The 18883-nt window shown below is 30.9% G+C and overlaps 1 protein-coding gene across 1 annotated transcript; it reads right to left on the bottom strand.

Moving 5' to 3' along the window:
- Positions 1-430: 430 nt before the first annotated feature.
- Positions 431-12879, bottom strand: LOC111712908 (chitin disaccharide deacetylase). Its single transcript, XM_023487664.1, has 13 exons — positions 12820-12879; positions 12688-12768; positions 12579-12626; positions 11134-11199; positions 10441-10535; positions 10000-10080; positions 8014-8091; positions 6139-6224; positions 5408-5462; positions 3428-3508; positions 3214-3306; positions 2604-2702; positions 431-902 (listed from the first exon to the last, which is right to left on the bottom strand). The coding sequence occupies exons 1-13, from the start codon at positions 12877-12879 to the stop codon at positions 782-784; spliced, it is 1044 nt and encodes a 347-aa protein (XP_023343432.1). The 3' UTR covers positions 431-781.
- Between the last annotated feature and the right edge of the window lie 6004 nt (positions 12880-18883).

Genomic DNA, 18883 nt, shown 5'->3' with positions numbered 1-18883 from the left:
GAATTTTGTGCATCTCCCAGATTTTCCGTACAATATATTCATCAAATCAATACTTTTTTATTCGCAGATTTTCTCAGTGCTGAGTTTTTGGATTTTTTCTTCTTTCTTATCAAGAAACACGTCCGCTAAAAGGGCGACAATGTTAAAACCAGGAATCCCAGGTTTTTATCTATAATATAAAGGAATAAATATCTAAATCTAAATTTGCAATTAGATAAATTTTAATGTTTCAATAAGTATAATTAGTATTTAAAATTCTTGTTTTGTTTTGAAATATCAATTTTGCAAATTGTTTAAAGAACATTATAAGTGATCCACCATAATCTAAAAGTTTATAATTTATCAATAAAATTTTTAAGTGAGTTGTAGTTTTTTAAAACTTGAAAGTTCAAACAAAGTATCACGTACATTAATCAAGGAAAAAACAAAATAAAACTTAACATTCATTTCCTAAATTGGAATAAACACAAAATACAAAATCTGAAATAACAATTGACAATATAAAACAGTAAAATATAACATCAGAAAAACATTACAATAATGACCAGAAAAAAAGGAAAACGACTTTACAGCAATAATTGTATTTGATCTTGCTACAAAGTAAACAGTTTTAAAAGACACTTTTTGAATCACAAAATAAGTAAGATGGGTCTGCATACATTGCACGAATGCTGTGTCCCATGCTCATTGGACAATTGAACATCATAACTTGAATCATTAGGTCGTCTTCCTATTTCAGAGTTTTCTGGTCATCACTGTTGGAAAATAACAGAAAAATATATTAATATTGATTATCATTATCAGTAAGGTATGTATCCACAGTATTAAACTTGTATCCCTTCTGTAAAGAGAGCTGGAGAAAAGTTTCCAGGGCAAGCTGACCGTCAATATTACCTCCAGGCCTAGATACAAATATAAGATATTAAAATACAAACACAATTAAGTCAGAGTGAAAATTTCGCACAATGGAATAAAGGCTAACCTAAAAATCATTTTAAATTACAATAAATTAACTTGGGAACCCAGCTTTGCTCGGAAACAAAGATTTCTAACTTTACAAGAGTTCACCTTTCACTTAGACCTTTTCATCTAAGCAAGGAACATTCCCGTGGTTCTACCGAGTTCCTTATTCAAAATTTGAGGCAATTCGGTTAAGGGGTTCCTGAGTTTTGATTGGACATACAAAGAAACAAACAGAGATTACTACTTTTTATAAAGAATTCACAAATTCTCTGTGGGCCCATTAAAACCTCGATTAAAATCGATTTGATTGATTAAATCTAATAAAAAGACTATCAAAAAAAAAAAATTTAAAAAAAAAATAAAAACATTTTTTTTGAAAATTCGTCTAATATTTGAAGGAAAGAACTTGTATTTTGAAAACTTTAGACAGCTATAAATCAAAGATTTTGTGAATCCTTTTTGATACTTCATACAAATTTTAATTTTCTAAAAACGAGACTAAAATTTTGTATTCCAATAAGCGTAAAATCTGTAAGGTTTCTTCCTAATTTAGTATTAAGTGAGAAAATTAGAAAAAACTTTTCCCTTGAGAAGAGATTTTCTTTTTCAAAGAAATTATTTCAAACTCCGAGAAATAATACGCCTTTTCCTTCTTAAATGGAATGCTTCTGAATTTAAAGGAATTGAGTTTTTGTCACATACTCTGATTTTTTATCCCCTTTAACTTTACAACCTAATATCATAGACCTTTAATATTTCAATCTATGAATTATGTTCGATCAAATAGTCTAAGTTTGAAATATCAAAGTTGTACACCATAAGGCTTCAAAGATTTATAAAAAAAAAATTGAGTTTGTGGTAAAGACTCAGTTCCATTGAGCAGTGTTTTTCTCATTTTGAATTAGTGATTTTGGTATTTGGAAGAAACCATCAGTGACAGAAATTAGAATCCAGCAGAAACCAAGTTTTTTTAAAGCTATCTGGGACTGTTTGCACCATGGCTTTGCAGCAAAGCCAGATCCGTGGAAATAGAATTTTTTTAAATACTCTCAAATGAATCTTCGCATTTAAATGAAATGGCATTAATAAAAAAATAGAAAGATGATTGAAAATAAGTTATGATTAAGTAAAATTGATGAAATTGAATGAAAATTTTATAAAATCAATGAAAATCAATGAAATCAATGAAAGTCCAGGATAATCAAGGAAGATCAAGGATAATCAAGGAAAATCAAGAAAAATCAATGAAAATCAAGGAAAATCAAGGAAAATCAAGAAAAATCAAGAAAAATCAAGGAAAAGCGAGGAAAATCAAGGAAAATTAAGGAAAATCAAGGGAAATAAAGGAAAATCAAGGGAAATCAAGGGAAATCAAGGGAAATCAAGGATAATCAAGGAAGATCAAGGGAAATCAAGGAAAATCAAGAAAAATCAAAGAAAATCAAGGAAAATCAAGGAAAATCAAGAAAAATCAAGAAAAATCAAGGAAAAGCGAGGAAAATCAAGGAAAATTAAGAAAAATCAAGGGAAATTAAGGAAAATCAAGGGAAATCAAGGGAAATCAAGGAAAATCAAGGGAAATCAAAGGGAAATCAAGGAAAATCAAGGAAAACTAAGGAAAATCAAGGGAAATTAATGACCTGTGTGCAATGTCATGAGACAAAACTATTATTTTGCCAGGAAGTTTTCCTCCTCTTGGGTTTAGTCGGTAAAACATAGCTGACCCATCGTATCTATACCTGCACATATATATATGTATATATATCTATATTTAGATTATTCAAAAATTATGTAATTTTGTATTTCCGGTTTTTCTAAAAATTGACGTCAAAACGGCTGAACCAATTAAGATATTTTTCAGGGGGTGGTTTATGGCAGGTCATGATTAGGGATTCCAGTGAACGAAAACTTTCGCGAAAAAATTCAAAATTTTGCAAAATTTTTCCCCCGTATTTCAAAAAAATGAAAAAATTTCGCATCAATCTGTTTCGCGAAAAAAAAATTGAAATTTGTTGCGCAACAAAAATGCGAAATTGGCCAAGAAAATATTTTTTTTTAAACATATAAACGCGAAAGAAAACATTTTCGCGAAATGATTTCCCCATTACGTTGGAAACCCTAGACTCATGATATAATGGTTAATGAACTTGCTCGTCACTTTTATGTTCATTTCACTTTATAAAAAAAAAAAAAAATTCTCTTTTAAAAAGAAAAAAGCAAGAAAAAAGTGTATGTATTCATAATATTTACCTATTGATGTTATAGTCCATATTCCACTCCAAATCCCAACCAAATACATGAGCTCCATCCATACTCAGAGCTTTAGCCAACTCAACTCCATTACTAAATATATCGTAGCAGAAATATTTTTTTAATAAATTTTGTTTTAAATCACTTTCTGTCCTGAAAATATACCGAAGTAGAAAAAAAAATTTTACTTGTTTAACTTAAAAAAATGACTAACTTTCCTGATGATGGAGGGACAGTGCAGGGGTAGCAATCATGTGAGATAGGTCCAACCCTCCAGTTGTTAGAGAAGGGAAGCCTGAAAGAGAAAAACTATCCAGGGTTGTGAGGTTTTTAGCTCGCCAAGGATAAAGAAGAAGGAAAAGGAAAGTGGAAAATGGAAAATGGCTATATGAAGATGGATAAGAAAAGGGAAGTGAAAATGGCTATCTGAAGATGGGAAAGGAAAGGGAAAGTGGAAAATGGCTATATTAAGATGGGTAAGAAAAGGAAAGTGGAAAATGGCTATATGAAGATGGATAAAAAAAGGAAAGTGGAAAATGGCTATATGAAGATGGGTTAGAAAAGGAAAGTGGAAAATGGCTATATGAAGATGGGAAAGGAAAAGGAAAGTGGAAAATGGCTACATGAAGATGGGTAAGAAAAGGAAAGTGGAAAATGGCTATATGAAGATGGGTAAGAAAGGGAAAGTGGAAAATGGCTATATGAAGATGGGTAAGAAAAGGAAAGTGGAAAATGGCTACATGAAGATGGGTAAGAAAAGGAAAGTGGAAAATGGCTATATGAAGATGGGTAAGAAAAGGAAAGTGGAAAATGGCTATATGAAGATGGGAAAGAAAGGGGAAGTGAAAATGAAAAATAGACCGATCTTGAACAAATTATATTTTTCTCAAATCTTTCGTAAATATATGTAAGTCCTATCTATGATGTAGTAGTCAGAAGATTGAATAATGTTGTTTGAGTTCAAACCAAAATAGCAAGATTATTTTCATTCTTTATAGAATGTTTTCCGTTTCCAGTTTCTCCCTTTTTGCTGGTTTGTTTTGGCATGATTTAATATATTTTCAGACGAGGTGACTCAAAACATAAATCTATTTTATCTAGAAACCATAAATATACTTTTATGTATTTATATATTAGGTTCTCTTTGTATTGTGTCTGAATATTTATGCATTAAATATTATAACATGGACACAAGATGTCTGGAATCTTCAAATTCTGAAAATATGGCTCATATAGAGTAATTAAGTAACCTTACAAGCACAAAAGAATTGAGTTTCTGTAATAATCTCTTTCTTCTAATTCCTATATCTTCGCAACCTGATGTTCTAGACCTTTAATAATTCAAACTATAAAATTTTTAGTTAAAGTTGAAATATCAAAGGTTTACACCAACAGGTTGCAAAGATATAGATAACTTGAGATTGTGGCAAAATGCAAATACAATGCAACGCCAATTTCCAAATGATAAGATTTTATTCAATTCTGGAGAATTGTTATTCTGCGTTTTTACTCTCAATTTGTATTTGCATAAATAGATAAACCTAATGATATAAATAAACATTATTAAAGGGACTGTAAAGGAAAAAATGAAAGGGGGCATCGGCTGAAACCTGAGAATCTCAGGAGTTGAACGATACCTATAAAAAATCTATGTGATGTTCCTGTCTCGAGAAATTGACATAAAACTGTGTCAAAATTATACCAAAACGTATATTTGTAAGATATAGGTCCAGATTATACGTGACCAGATCTCCCTCCAATGACAGTGCAGTACACTGGTCACGTGATACAGACGGAGGCACGTGACAATAATACTGCACTGCCATTGGTTGGAGTGCTGGTGACATGGTCCAGAGTCCGGACATATAAATAATATTATCAATTATATCTATTAAAACTGAAAAATTATTAAATTCAAATAATAATAGGAGCAAACCTGAGTTTCTCAGACTCCTCTGGGATATCATCGTTTTCAGATTGTTTGCGTTTTTGCTGATTATGATCTGTTTAATGAGTTTAATATTACAAATCTTATACAAAATCTTACATATTTACGTTTTGGAATTTTGACACAGTTTTACATCAATTTCTCGAGACAAGAACATCAGATAGAACCTTTATAAGTCTCAATCAGCCCCTGAGATTCTCAGGTATCAGCCTATACCCCCTTTCATTTTTCCTTTACGGCTTTAACCTGATATTATTCCACATAGTCTGAGTAACATAGTTGACAGCGTCTTCATCAAATCCTTCGAAAAATAACGACATGAAAACAATATTTCTCTGGGTTACCGTTCACTGTGTTTTTTTAATAAATAAACTCTGTCAACAGGTTGTTTACCTTTTAACATATTTTTACAACATTAATGACCCTTGATTCCCGAGACTGCGGGATATTAAGTAAAGATTCTTTGATTGCAATGTCAAGCGACCCTACTTGCAAAGATGGAAATTTCTAATTCACTACGCGCGGTATCCTTGAACCCTCTATCTAATCAATATAAATGTGGAAATATTGTCATTTGTTTAGGTTTACAAATTTGTGTTACATTTTCATAATCTATATTTGTTTAGGTTTATAACTTAGTGTTACGTTTTCATAATTTATATTTGTTTAGGTTTATAACTTAGTGTTACATTTTCATAATTTATAAATGTTTAGGTTTACAACTTAGTGTTACATTTTCATAATTTATATTTGTTAATGTTTACAACTTAGTGTTACAATTTTATAATTTATATTTGTTTAGGTTTATAACTTAGTGTTACATTTTCATAATTTATATTTGTTTAGGTTTACAATTTAGTGTTACATTTTCATAATTTATATTTGTTTAGGTTTACAACTTAGTGTTACGTTTTCATAATTTATATTTGTTTAGGTTTACAACTTAGTGTTACGTATTTTTGTTTTAACTATCTAACCTGCTTCCTTGATAGTAAATGTTACTGGATCAATGCTTCTCTGCCCAAACCACATAATGTCGTCTTCCATTCCCTTATAGGCATTCCTAACAAAATACTGGTAAGCTCATCAGATAAATGATGTTGAGATTATTTTATTAGCTTGAACATATATGGGGACCACTTTTAATGAAACTATGAAGCTCAAAGAATAGACTATTCTGGTTTTTTTTAGATTAACTTTTTCATTGCATTGCAGTTTATCTTGTGCCCCGGGTGAATTAATGATCTGGTTACCTGGTGAATCAATGATCTTGTGCCCCAGGTGAATTTGTGATCTGGTTACCTGGTTAATCAATGATCTTGTGCCCAGGGTGAATTAATGATCTGGTTACCTGGTGAATCAATGATCTTGTGCCCCAGGTGAATTAATGATCTGGTTACCTGCAGTGAATCAATGATCTTGTGCCCCGGGTGAATTAATGATCTGGTTACCTGGTGAATCAATGATCTTGTGCCCCGGGTGAATTAATGATCTGGTTACCTGGTGAAACGATGATCTTGTGCCCCGGGTGAAATAATGATCTGGTTACCTGGTGAATCAATGATCTTGTGCCCCGGGTGAATCAAAGATCTTGTGCCCAGGGTAAATCATTGAACTTGTTAACTGATAAATCAAAGATCTTGTGCCCCGGGTGAAACAAAGATCTTGTGCCCGGGGTAAATCATTGATCTTGTTAACTGATAAATCATAGATCTTGTGCCCTGGGTGAATCAATGATCGTGTGCCCCGGGTGAATCAATGATCTTGTGCTCCGGGTGAATCAATGATCTTGTGCCCCGGGTGAATCAATGATCTTGTGCCCCGGTGAATCAATGATCTTGTGCCCTGGGTGAATCAATGATCTTGTGCCCCGGGTGATTCAAAGATCTTGTTACCTTGTGAATCAAAGATCTTGTGCCCGGGGTGAATCATTTATCTTGTTACCTGGGGAATCAAAGATCTTGTGACCTGGGTGAATCAATGATCTTGTTACCTGGGGAATCAAAGATCTTGTGACCTGGGTGAATCAATGATCTTGTTAACTCATAAATCAAAGATCTTGTGACCTGGGTGAATCAATTATCTTGTGACCTGGCGAATCAAAGATCTTGTGACCTGGTGAATCAAAGATCTTGTGACCTGGTGAATCATTGATCTTGTTACCTGGTGAATCATTGATCTTGTTACCTGGTGAATCATTGATCTTGTTACCTAGTGAATCATTGATCTTGTTACCTGATGAATTAATGATCTTGAAACCTGGGTGAATAATTGATCTTGTTACCTGGTGAATCATTGATCTTGTTACCTGGTGAATCATTGATCTTGTTACCTGGTGAATCATTGATCTTATGACCTGGTGAATCATTGATCTTGTTACCTGATGAATCATTGATCTTGTGACCTGGTGAATCAATAATCGTGTTACCTGGTGAATCATTGATCTTGTTACCTGATGAATCATTGATCTTGAATCAATGATCTTGTTACCTGATGAATCAATTATCTTGTTACCTGGTGAATCATTGATCTTGTTACCTAGTGAATCATTGATCTTGTTATCTGGTGAATCAATGATCTTGTTACCTGGTGAATCATTGATCTTGTTACCTAGTGAATCAATGATCTTGTTACTTGGTGAATCAATGATCTTTTTACCTGGTGAATCATTGATCTTGTTACCTACTGAATCATTGATCTTGTTACCTGATGAATTAAAGATCTTGAAACCTGGGTGAATGATTGATCTTGTTACCTGGTGAATCATTGATTTTGTTACCTGGTGAATCATTGATCATGTTACCTGGTGAATCATTGATCTTTCTACGTGGGTGAATCATTGATCTTTTTACCTGGGTGAATCATTGATCGTATTATGAACCATATGATCGTAAGAATGATCTCCCAATACATGACCCTCCGTCAAAATTCTTGAAATAAAAAAAAATAAGAAATGGTGTTTAATGGGAAAAGATATGTTTAGACATATTCAAGAAGTCTATTGATTCTATTTTTCATAGGTTTGGAGTTTTAAGTATCAAGTTTTCAACTGGACCACGAAACTAACTTGACTGGATTTAAAAACAAAACATCAGCTATCATGAACTGTAGACGTAATTTAAAGTTTTAAATCCGATCAAGGTTTGAAGGGTACCTTTTAGAATCGGGCATGTAAATATTGAGGAAAATATTAGATTATGACAGTCCCTTTAAAGGGAGTGTTCGTGAAGAGTCCCTTTAAAATAAAATGTTATCTTTGACAGGCAATAAATAATGAAAATAATTGTTATGATGAAGATAGTGCAAAAACTCACGTATTCAATGAATCAATTAATAAAATAAGATACAGTTAACCCTATAAAGGTTGGAGGGTCTGAATCTATGTATATAGCCTGAAAAAGACCTTATAGAATAGATATAGGGTTAAAATGCATGTTCATAGCCCAGTTTTTCATGGCCAGCTCAAAGAAAAAAAATTAGACCGATAACTTTAATAGTTTGGGTGCTAGGGGTGGAAAGAAACGACTAAAAAAGGGTCAAAAAATGAAAAAAAAATATTTTTTGATTTAAACAAATATCAAAGTGTGAAACATGTTTCTACATGTATTTTTCAAGGGCTTTTCAAAAATATTGTTTTTAGATCTATAGCTTTAGTCACAAAAAAGTTATGGGCTATTTTAGATTTTTTTTCAAAGACCAGACTTTTTTCCGCCCTGTACCTTATAAATTTAATAAAATATTTTTTTAACAAAAAATCCTTTAAATTGCTCTTCATTAAATAATGTTAGAATGAAACACCTAGTTTTATTGATTTATTGTACCCACTCTGTTTTAAATCTTTATACAGGATGTCCCAATAAACATGAAAATCAAGAGATGATCTTAAAATCATCTCTGCTTCGTAAAGCTTTTCAAAAGATTTAATGGGGCATTTTAAGGGACTATAAAGGAAAAATGAAAGGGGGTTTAGGCTGAAGCCTTATCATATTATTTATTCGTTCGTATCATGTGACCAGAACTTCCACCAATTGCAGTGCAGTAATATTATCATGTGACCAGAACTCCCACCAATAGCAGTGCAGTAATAGTATCATGTGACCAGAACTTCCACCAATGGCAGTGCAGTAATATTATCATGTGACCAGTATAATACACTGTCATTGGCGGGAGCTCTGGTAACGTGATACGGAGTACGGACGTATAAATAATATTAAATTCAAAAAATAACAGAAGCAACCCTAATTTTCTTAGGCTCCTCGTTTTCTGATTGGTTGCGTATTTTCTGAATATGATCTGTTTAAACCTTCTATTACTATACAAAATTTTATATATATGTAGATTTTTGTATAAATTTGACACAGTTTATATCAATTTCTCGAGACAGGAATATCAGATAGAAATCTCATGGGTCTCGATCAACTCTTAAAATGCTTAGGTTTCAGCCTATACCCCCTTTCATTTATCCTTTACAGTCCCTTTAAGTTCTAGTCCATTCTAATTTTATTCAATAAATTGGAAATTCAAAGGTTTAAAAATGATACAATTATTGTTCGAGACAAAAACTGACAGTATTAGGTGCATCTTGTTTAAACAAAATTACTACTTTACATGTACATTGTTAAAGAAATATTCCGCGTGGAACAAAGACGATATTCGTCGCCTAATTCCCATGTTATTGGTCCAGCCTGTATATAAAGTGAATGCACTAACTGTAATAAATCAAGTTCAGAATCAGCATCAGATAAGTTATGATTGTTTGATGGAACTAAAAACTGCATTTTTAACAAAATTTTCAAAAATTTAAACATTTATTTCTGAACAATATTTTGGAACTGTACCTAATAATGGATTGTTTGTTTCTGTTGACGATAGTTTCGTTTGCTTCGTGCAGATTATCACTGTTAATGAAAAAGGTTGCTCTATTTAATACAAGGATGTTAATTGTTAATTATTGATGAAAAGACATTAGATTATCTGATATTTTTGTTTTTAGAGATTGTAAAATTGGTTTTTTGTTTCATAATTTTATTTTTATACTTTAATATTTAATCTGTGCTTTTTTAAAGATCTTTTTTTTACTCTTGGGCCATACAAATTTCAAATTTTTAATCAAAAAAAAATCAATTGAAGAATTTCATTTTGTGAATACATCTATTAAAAAAAAACATAAAAAGCATTTTTTGATAAGAAGTGTTCATTTTAAAAAAAAATAATAATAAAAAGGCTTTAACATTTGTAATTCAGCTTTATTGCTTTTATTTTAAAAATTCTCCTCCTCCCTGACGCCATATTTTTGAAGTGCGTCAAGAACATACGGTGTTCCTTCGTTTGGTCCATCATCAAAGGTCATATAGATAAAGGTACCATCTTTAACCTAGAAATTGAGATTTATGAAGAACTGAAAATATCTTTGTATGTTTGTGTCTATATATTAAACGTCAATAAAGAGGTCGTAATCTTTGATAAAACTGCGGTCTTTTTCGTCAACTTACTAATACCAATATATTTGTGAAATAATCATCTCAAATGTCCTTATATAATACTAGCTGTAACCCTGTAGTACCCAGCGTTGCCCACGGGAAAAAAATATTATTAAATTTTTAAAAAAAGTTTAGATTTTTGAAAAAAAACTGAATTTGTTTTAGCCTATGTTACTCCCCGGGCCCGCAGATATTGTTTCTCTCAACAAATTTGGTTTAGCCGTTTGGCCGGCTATCTTTGTTGTCGTGCGATCAAAATTACTGGATCTAAAAGATTTTCTTTAAGAGTTCAATTTATTTTATAAAAAAACGAAAAATTAAAATTTTGAAAATTCCACAATTTCGAGGGCTTTTTTGATTAAAAGTTTACCGTAAAATGAGGTTGACGATAGAATGCCGCAAATTATTTCAAAGACGATCTTCAAGCTGTCTCACAATTATCATTTTACGTGGGACAGCTTATATTGAAAATATATGTTTTCACAGTTATACCTTCATTTGTGCAATGTCTCCCAAGGATATCTCACAATTCACATTTTCAGGGAAATCACATTCATCCTTTTAATGAAACATCCTTCAGGAATACAATCAAACTTATTCATCCTTTAAAGGGAGTGTTCGCGAAAAATGAAAGGGGGTATAGGCTTAATGCGATAAAAAACGCACTTTTGATTGTTACTTTTATCTGTTGCGTCTGTAAGGAGAAAATTGTTTAAAACGACTAATACCGAAGAACACAGCGTCCATACAAATTCAGAAAGACTCGGATCGTAAACAAATCAATTTAATTCCAAACAAATCATTCAGATATTACAAACAGTATTCATCGATTATTTTTCGACGAATTCGTATATAGTTAATATTTCATTATATTTTTGATTTAAAAAAAAAATAATTTTCGATGGCGCTGGATTTTCGAACTTTCCTGAAAATATGAAAATGTCGTCTTCATTATCAAAAATCCTCGAAACAGGAATAAATGTTTTCAAAAGGAACTCTCAGATCATGAAAAATACAAAATATTATGAAATATCAACTATTTACGAATGCGTCGAAAAATAATCGATGACTATTGTTTGTAATATCTGAATGATTTGTTTGGAATTAGATTGATTTCTTTACGATCCGAGTTGAATGTTGCATCTTTCTGAATTTGTATGGACACTACGTTTTTAACAATTTTCTCCTTATAGACACAACAGATAGAAGTAAGATTAGAAGCGATCAAAAGCGATTTTTTATCGGATGAAACCTATATCCCCCTTCATTTTTCGCGAACACTCACTTTAAGAATGCAATAAATCATATTCATCCTTTAGGAATATAATAATTTATATTCATCCGTCAGAAATAAAATAAATTAAAATTAACCATTAGGAAAACAAAAATTCATAAACAGTAATGCAATAAATTAAATAGATTATATTTATCCTTTGAAAACTGTACAATAAGTCATGATTTTTGAAGAAAAAAAAGAATTTCAAGATAATTAAAATAATTGTACATCGTGTCATATATACTGCATGAAAAATTAAAACAAAAACTCAGTGGATTGAGTGACGACTTTAAGTCGTCTTCGATCAACACGCAAAAATACCAAAATATTAAGAATTTTGTCCAAGTTTCATTTTTTAAGACCGCAGACCACAATTAATAATTTAATAATTTTCGAAAAAGCTTTAATTGCCGTTGTGTTGCTGTCCCTTAACTCCCGTGTTTATTGGGAACACCCTGTATTCCCGTTTTTATTGGGACACCCTGTATTCCCGTGTTTATTGGGACACCCTGTATTCCCGTTTTTATTGGGACACCCTGTATTCCCGTGTTTATTGGAACACCCTGTATTCCCGTGTTTATTGGAACACCCTGTATTCCCGTGTTTATTGGAACACCCTGTATTCCCGTGTTTATTGGAACATCCTGTAGGATAGAAATACCTTGAGACCATTCCAGAGTAATCCAGGAGAGCAAGCACCAGGATACGGCTGATTTAACATAAGAATATATTTTTTTTTTATTTTTTTTTCTAATTAATTAATTTCTTACATGATCGTTTGCACAGTGGTAATAGGACGCACAATTCTCAGGGTCTGGGAAATGACCGTCAGACGGACATTTAAAAACTCCCTGAACAAAAGAGAAGGTTAGAATTGAAGAAAAAATTGTTTAATAAGTTACCTGCACTAACGTTGTAGAGTAAACCCAAAGCAGGCCAAAATATTTAATTTTTATTTTCATTTTCTGAAAACGTGATATTTAGTTTATTTTGTATTCAAAAACGTGATACTTTGTATATTTTGTAATCAAAAAACGTGATATTATGTTTATTTTGTATTCTAACAACGTAATATTATATTTTATCTTGTAATCTTAAAACGTGATATAACGTTTATTTTTTAATCTGAAAATGTGATATTACGTTTATTTTTTATATAAAAAATGGATATCTTTGTAATTTTTCCATTGACATCATTGAACGAGTACCGTTGGAATACACCTCTTTAAATGGATGCTCACTATAAATTACTTCAAAAGTCCCCTTTCAGACGAATGCAATTTTCTGATATTGATTTGATAAATTGCACATGCAACCGGACAACCATAAATTAGAATAGTTTGAAAAATGGGTTTCAGAATGCATGCTTCGCGGAAAATCAAAAGAAAATAATCATGAGAAATGTGGGAAGAGTCACAAGCACCAGAAAAAATGTCAATATTGTAAATAGCATGACTTGAAGTTTTCAACGATAAATTAGGCTTTATATCAAGTATTTCAACACGAAACCTTTCAAATCAACCTCGAGCTGATAAAGCTGATCTATCAAACTTTCTTTCAAAAATAATATCCGATAAATTTCCTTCCCATGCTTGAAATAATTATAATTTATATTTGTATAGAAATTACCAGGTTAATATGTTCTTTGAACAACATGATCACAATAATTGATGTTATAAGAATCAACATCATTAGCATTATAAGTAGGAATAAATAAAATCATTATCTTTATCATCAACATTGACATCTTAGTGAGCATCTTAAACATCAAGAGCATTGTCTATATTCTGGCATCGTTAGCATCGTAAATAACAACAAAATCATCCAAATCAAAATCTTCATAATCATCAACATTAACACTATAAAAAAACACAATCAACTTTTACAATAAAATGATTGTATGTCAAATCAATGCCAACAACATTATTAACTTTATCAATAGTATGAATATAATCAATATTATCAATAATCATCCTAAGAAACATCATCAACATCATCAAAATTATCGACATCATCAGAGTTCTCAAAATCATTAACAATTTAAACATCATAAACATTAACAACATCATCAACATTTTCAACATCATCAATGTTATCAACATTATCAACATCATCAATGTTATCAACATGATTAACATCATCAACATCATTAACATAATCAACATTATCAACATTATCAACATCATCCATATCATTAACAATATCAACATCATCAACTTTATCCACATCATTATCATCACTAACATTATCAACATTATCAACATTATCCATTTAACATTCATCAAAATTTACAACATCATCAAAATTTACAACATCATCAAAATTTACAACATCATCAACATTAACAACATCATCAATGTAATCAACATCATCAATGTTATCAACATTATCAAAATCATCAACATCATTAACATTATTAACATTATCAACATTATCAACATTATCAACATCATATCATCAATATCATTAATATTATCAACATCATCAACATCAACATCTTCAACATCATCATCATCATTATCAACATCTTTAACATCATCAACATCATTAGCCTCATAAACATTATCAAAATCATCAATATCAATAACATTATTAACATTAACATCATCATCAATATAATCAACATGTAATCAACAAAAGTTTGATTTTTTAAATCTTTATCATCAACAATAATCATTATTAACATTTGCAATATAGTTTGTGTTCAATTTACAATATAAATGATTTGAAGTCACATCACAATTGAGAGAACTAAGTGCAAGGGTTGACAATGTGAATGGTTGAGGTTTAGAGATAAAACTGAGATATTAAGATCCTAAAATCAAACTGCAAGAGCTTAAAAGAGGAAAATATTTCTCCCCAGTTTCAGAAAATCCCAAATCATTCTAAAAAGAACTTTGAAAAAAATTTGTGGAGTCAGTTTGCTGAGGTAGATTTAGCCCTGAAAATGTCACGAACCGACCTTCATTTTGTTACTATACTATTCACATTGCACCGCGATAGGGGGGGGGGGGGGGAGAAATGGGGGGTAAACTATTGAGAATATGTGGTTCCGTTGTTTCCTGGTTTAATATTTTAAAAGTTTTGGGCTATGTTCAATCTTCACAATTTTAAAGTTACGAAATAAAGTTTAAATTTTAACATCTTAAAGGTCTTACATTTCAAAGTGTTCCAAATTGCCAGTTTGTAAGCTTAATAGTTTAAAGATTTCAATTCCACAAGTTTTTAAGTTTTCGACACTTTAAATCTTTTAAGTTTATAAGAGATTAAGTGACTTGGTTCAAAATATCGAACTCTTGCATGATGATCTTTATAATTCACTATTTTCTGTTTCTTGTTGATCTATTTGTTAGTATTTGAGGGCTACCCGCTTAGGATTAGACATATATGTTGTGTATACTGTATGTGTTAATCACAAAGGAAGAGACTTTAACGAAGACCTCATGGTTGAATTAAATCTTCTGCTTTAGATATAGTTGTTTTGTGGCTTATGTCATGGTTAGGCAAAAAAAGACAAGTTTATACAGTTGCTAGGAATCATAAATATTGGCAAACAGACAGGAAAAATTCCTTACAGTCGTCAATAAAGTCTCATCCTTTGTGGGTAACCCTTTATCATTTTCAAAACATTTTAAATCAAGACCTAATGAGATATATAAAGTCTCATTCTTTGTGGATAACCCTGTATTTTACATCTATTGTTCCCGTGGTTACAATATTTATTCCATGTTATATACCCGCAAACTTTTGCAAGGTTTCTGCAAAATTTTAGATTGCTGAATCCTATTGCGAATGCACTAATTTCGCAATAAACCTGGATTATTTACTGCTGAAGCTGGTTACACAATCCAAGCAATTTCATTCTTCTTTTTACAAAATATTTTCAATTTAAAAAGCGTAAAAAATAAGTTAAAAATGTAAATGACAACTTTATGAAATTAGAGATTTATAAAATGTGGTCTGGAGAATATTTTTTTTCAATGAAAATTCTTTGATTCGAGACAAAAAAAAATTTTATTTTTAAAAACATGAATAGCTTGTGTTCTTATAATCCGGATTCAGTTTTTTTTCAGATTAATTTTCTAATTATTGTCTAATTACTACAAGTTGCAGCTAATCAATCTTGCAACTGCAAAAGCAGAAGTGACAAACAACACTATTGAGAATAAGAATTGATACTTAAAAGGGTATTTTAAGCATTAATTAAACTTTGCAAAAAGATAAAATTATAAAAACAACAAAAGTTATTCATCAATTTCAAATCTGAACCGTTGTTCCTTACTTTTTTATAAAAAATACACAAATAATCTAAATTATTACTCTGTTTGCCTCAAGAAATAAAATTTCTGCTCTGGTAAAAAGGTTTCTTGTAATCGAAACAAAAATATGTAATTATAAACAATACATAAACCTAAAGAAACACAGTATGAACCAAAAAACTGTGAAATAGAAAGATGACATTAAAGCAATAGTAAAGTGTATTTGATGTTGATACAATAATAACATATTAAGTGAAATTGGGCTGTTCGCACTGAACGATTGTTGTGCCTCATGTTCATTGGACAATCTAATTAGAAATAATTTGAGTTTAAAAGTCGTCGTCTGAGTTTTCTGATTCTCATTGTATATGTAGGACAGTGTCGAATATTTTAAAATGGTTAGTGTGTGAGTGACACTAACATCCCTTTAAAAATCTAGAAGTTTTACATTAAAATGCAAAAACGTTTTTGCAGTTTCCTGAGAAAGACGACATTTAATACTATTACGAGAAAATTAGACCTGGGACACTGGTCTGTTTCAGAAGAACTGGAGCGCAAGGAAACATTTAAAAAATGGAAAACAATGAAAATAAGACATCTTATCTTTCTTCTTCTTCCTCCTCCTCCCTCCCTATTAAATGAGTCCTCGGAGTCACGGATTAAAGGCATAGAGAATAGAATATATAGAGGTGAATTTAAAGAATTTCTCGGTATGAATATTTTCAGTCCCTTTCAGCCTGAAAGGGAGTGCAAAGTGTACAAATCATGTAAAAGTTCACAAATTATATGCAGTAGAGTACATTAATACAGTATGTTCCCTAGACAAAGATAATATATATATAGATATGCAGGCAGGTAGAAACCTCCTTCCTAAATTGCTTGTAGCAGACAACTAATTTTTGAACCTCTGAGAAAAGGTGCAAGGAGAGACATCTATAGCAAATTGATTACTTTCTATATTCCTTTCTCCCCTTGCTGCCTTCTGTAGGAAATACGCATTTGTGTTATAANTTAGATCATACAGGGTGTCCCACATCATATTAGATCTTACAGGGTGTCCCACATCATATTAGATCTTACAGGGTGTCCCACATCTTATTAGATCTTACAGGGTTGTCCCACATCATATTGGATCTTACAAGGTGTCCCACATCGTGTTAGATCTTACAGGGTGTCCCTTATCATATTAGATCTTACGCAGTGTCCCACATCTTATTAGATCTTACAGGGTGTCCCGCATCATATTAGATCTTACAGGGTGTCCCACATCATATTAGATCTTACAAGGTGTCTCACTTCATATTAGATCATGCAGAAAATACTAGTTCTACTATGTGCGTATTTTGACTTTACAGCTTCCAGATAATCAAAGATGATATGGGACACTCTGTATGTTCAGGCTCTATTCTTCCCATTTTCGTTTTCAAAGTTCTCTTTATTTTTTTATTTTCATAATTTGTTCTGAAAGTGATATATTCTCACATTGAAAATTTTCTTAAATTCATTTTTTTTTTTCAACTTTCTCTAATCCTTAAATTTCTCATTTCTCATACTACTTTACATTTTCTCCTTTGAAATAATTATCCTTTTCCTTTCTTAATTCTTATCTTATATTTTTTATAGTCTTATTTTTTAATTTTCTTTATTTTATACATACATCCCTTTTATCCTTTGATAATTCAATCTTTGTTTTTATTTGTATATTCCTTTTTAGCATAACTTTCTTGTATGGTTTTCAAGGGAGAACGAATACAGACAGGGGCCGGGAGTAATATGCCCCCCATAGATAGGTAAAAACAACGGATTCCAGGGGGGTATTAATCCTCAGATCCCCCCTTGCCTTCTACTGAAAAGTTAAAATTTCAAGAGAAAGCCCCTGATTTTTTACTTTTTTACTTCTTCTTTCTTCATTTTTAGAGAATCCTTCTTACGAAATATTGTAAATTGATTTAGTTACAAACTTTCCATTAATTGATATTTAACATTTATATCAATATATCTTAAAATATAAAGATACATTTTCTTGGTAAGAGTGACTAAGTTCATGGTGAATAAGCTTTCAATGTATGAACGCTTTAATGTGTGTGTGTGTTCGCGTTTAAAAATGTGTGTGCGTTAGTCCACCTGTTCCCATTACCAAGCCGGCTATTATACCTTATTTCAGTTATATTTTGGACTTAGAGGAGTTATCATGTTTAACAGTTTTATTCTATATGAGAGAAGTTATCATGTTATACAATCATATATTTAAATAATCATGTTAAATATTAGTTATATTAAATAAATAGTGGAGTAATCATGTTATATAGTCACGATCTATATTTAGTGGAGTTATATCATGTTTTATAATTATATTCAATATTTAGTGGAGTTATCATGTTATATAGTTATATTCTATATTTAGTGGAGTTACCATGTTTTACAGATATATTCAATATTTAGTGAGTTTTTAGGTTTTATTGTTATATTCTATATTTAGCGGAGTTTTCATGTTATATTGTTATATTCTAAATTTAGCGGGGTTTTCAAGTTATATTGTTGTATTCTATATTTAGTGGAGTTTTCATGTTTTACAGTTATCTTCAATATTTATTGGAGTTTTCATGTTATATTGTTATATTCTATATTAAGTGGAGTTTTCATGTTATATTGTTATATTCTATATTAAGTGGAGTTTTCATGTTATATTGTTATATTCTATATCTAG

This window comes from Eurytemora carolleeae, unplaced genomic scaffold (genome assembly GCF_000591075.1).
Source record: "Eurytemora carolleeae unplaced genomic scaffold, Eaff_2.0 scaffold1342, whole genome shotgun sequence".
Classification (NCBI taxonomy): Eukaryota; Metazoa; Arthropoda; class Copepoda; order Calanoida; family Temoridae; genus Eurytemora; species Eurytemora carolleeae.
Note: the sequence above shows the minus strand (reverse complement) of the source record. Positions and strands in the feature narration are given on the sequence as shown.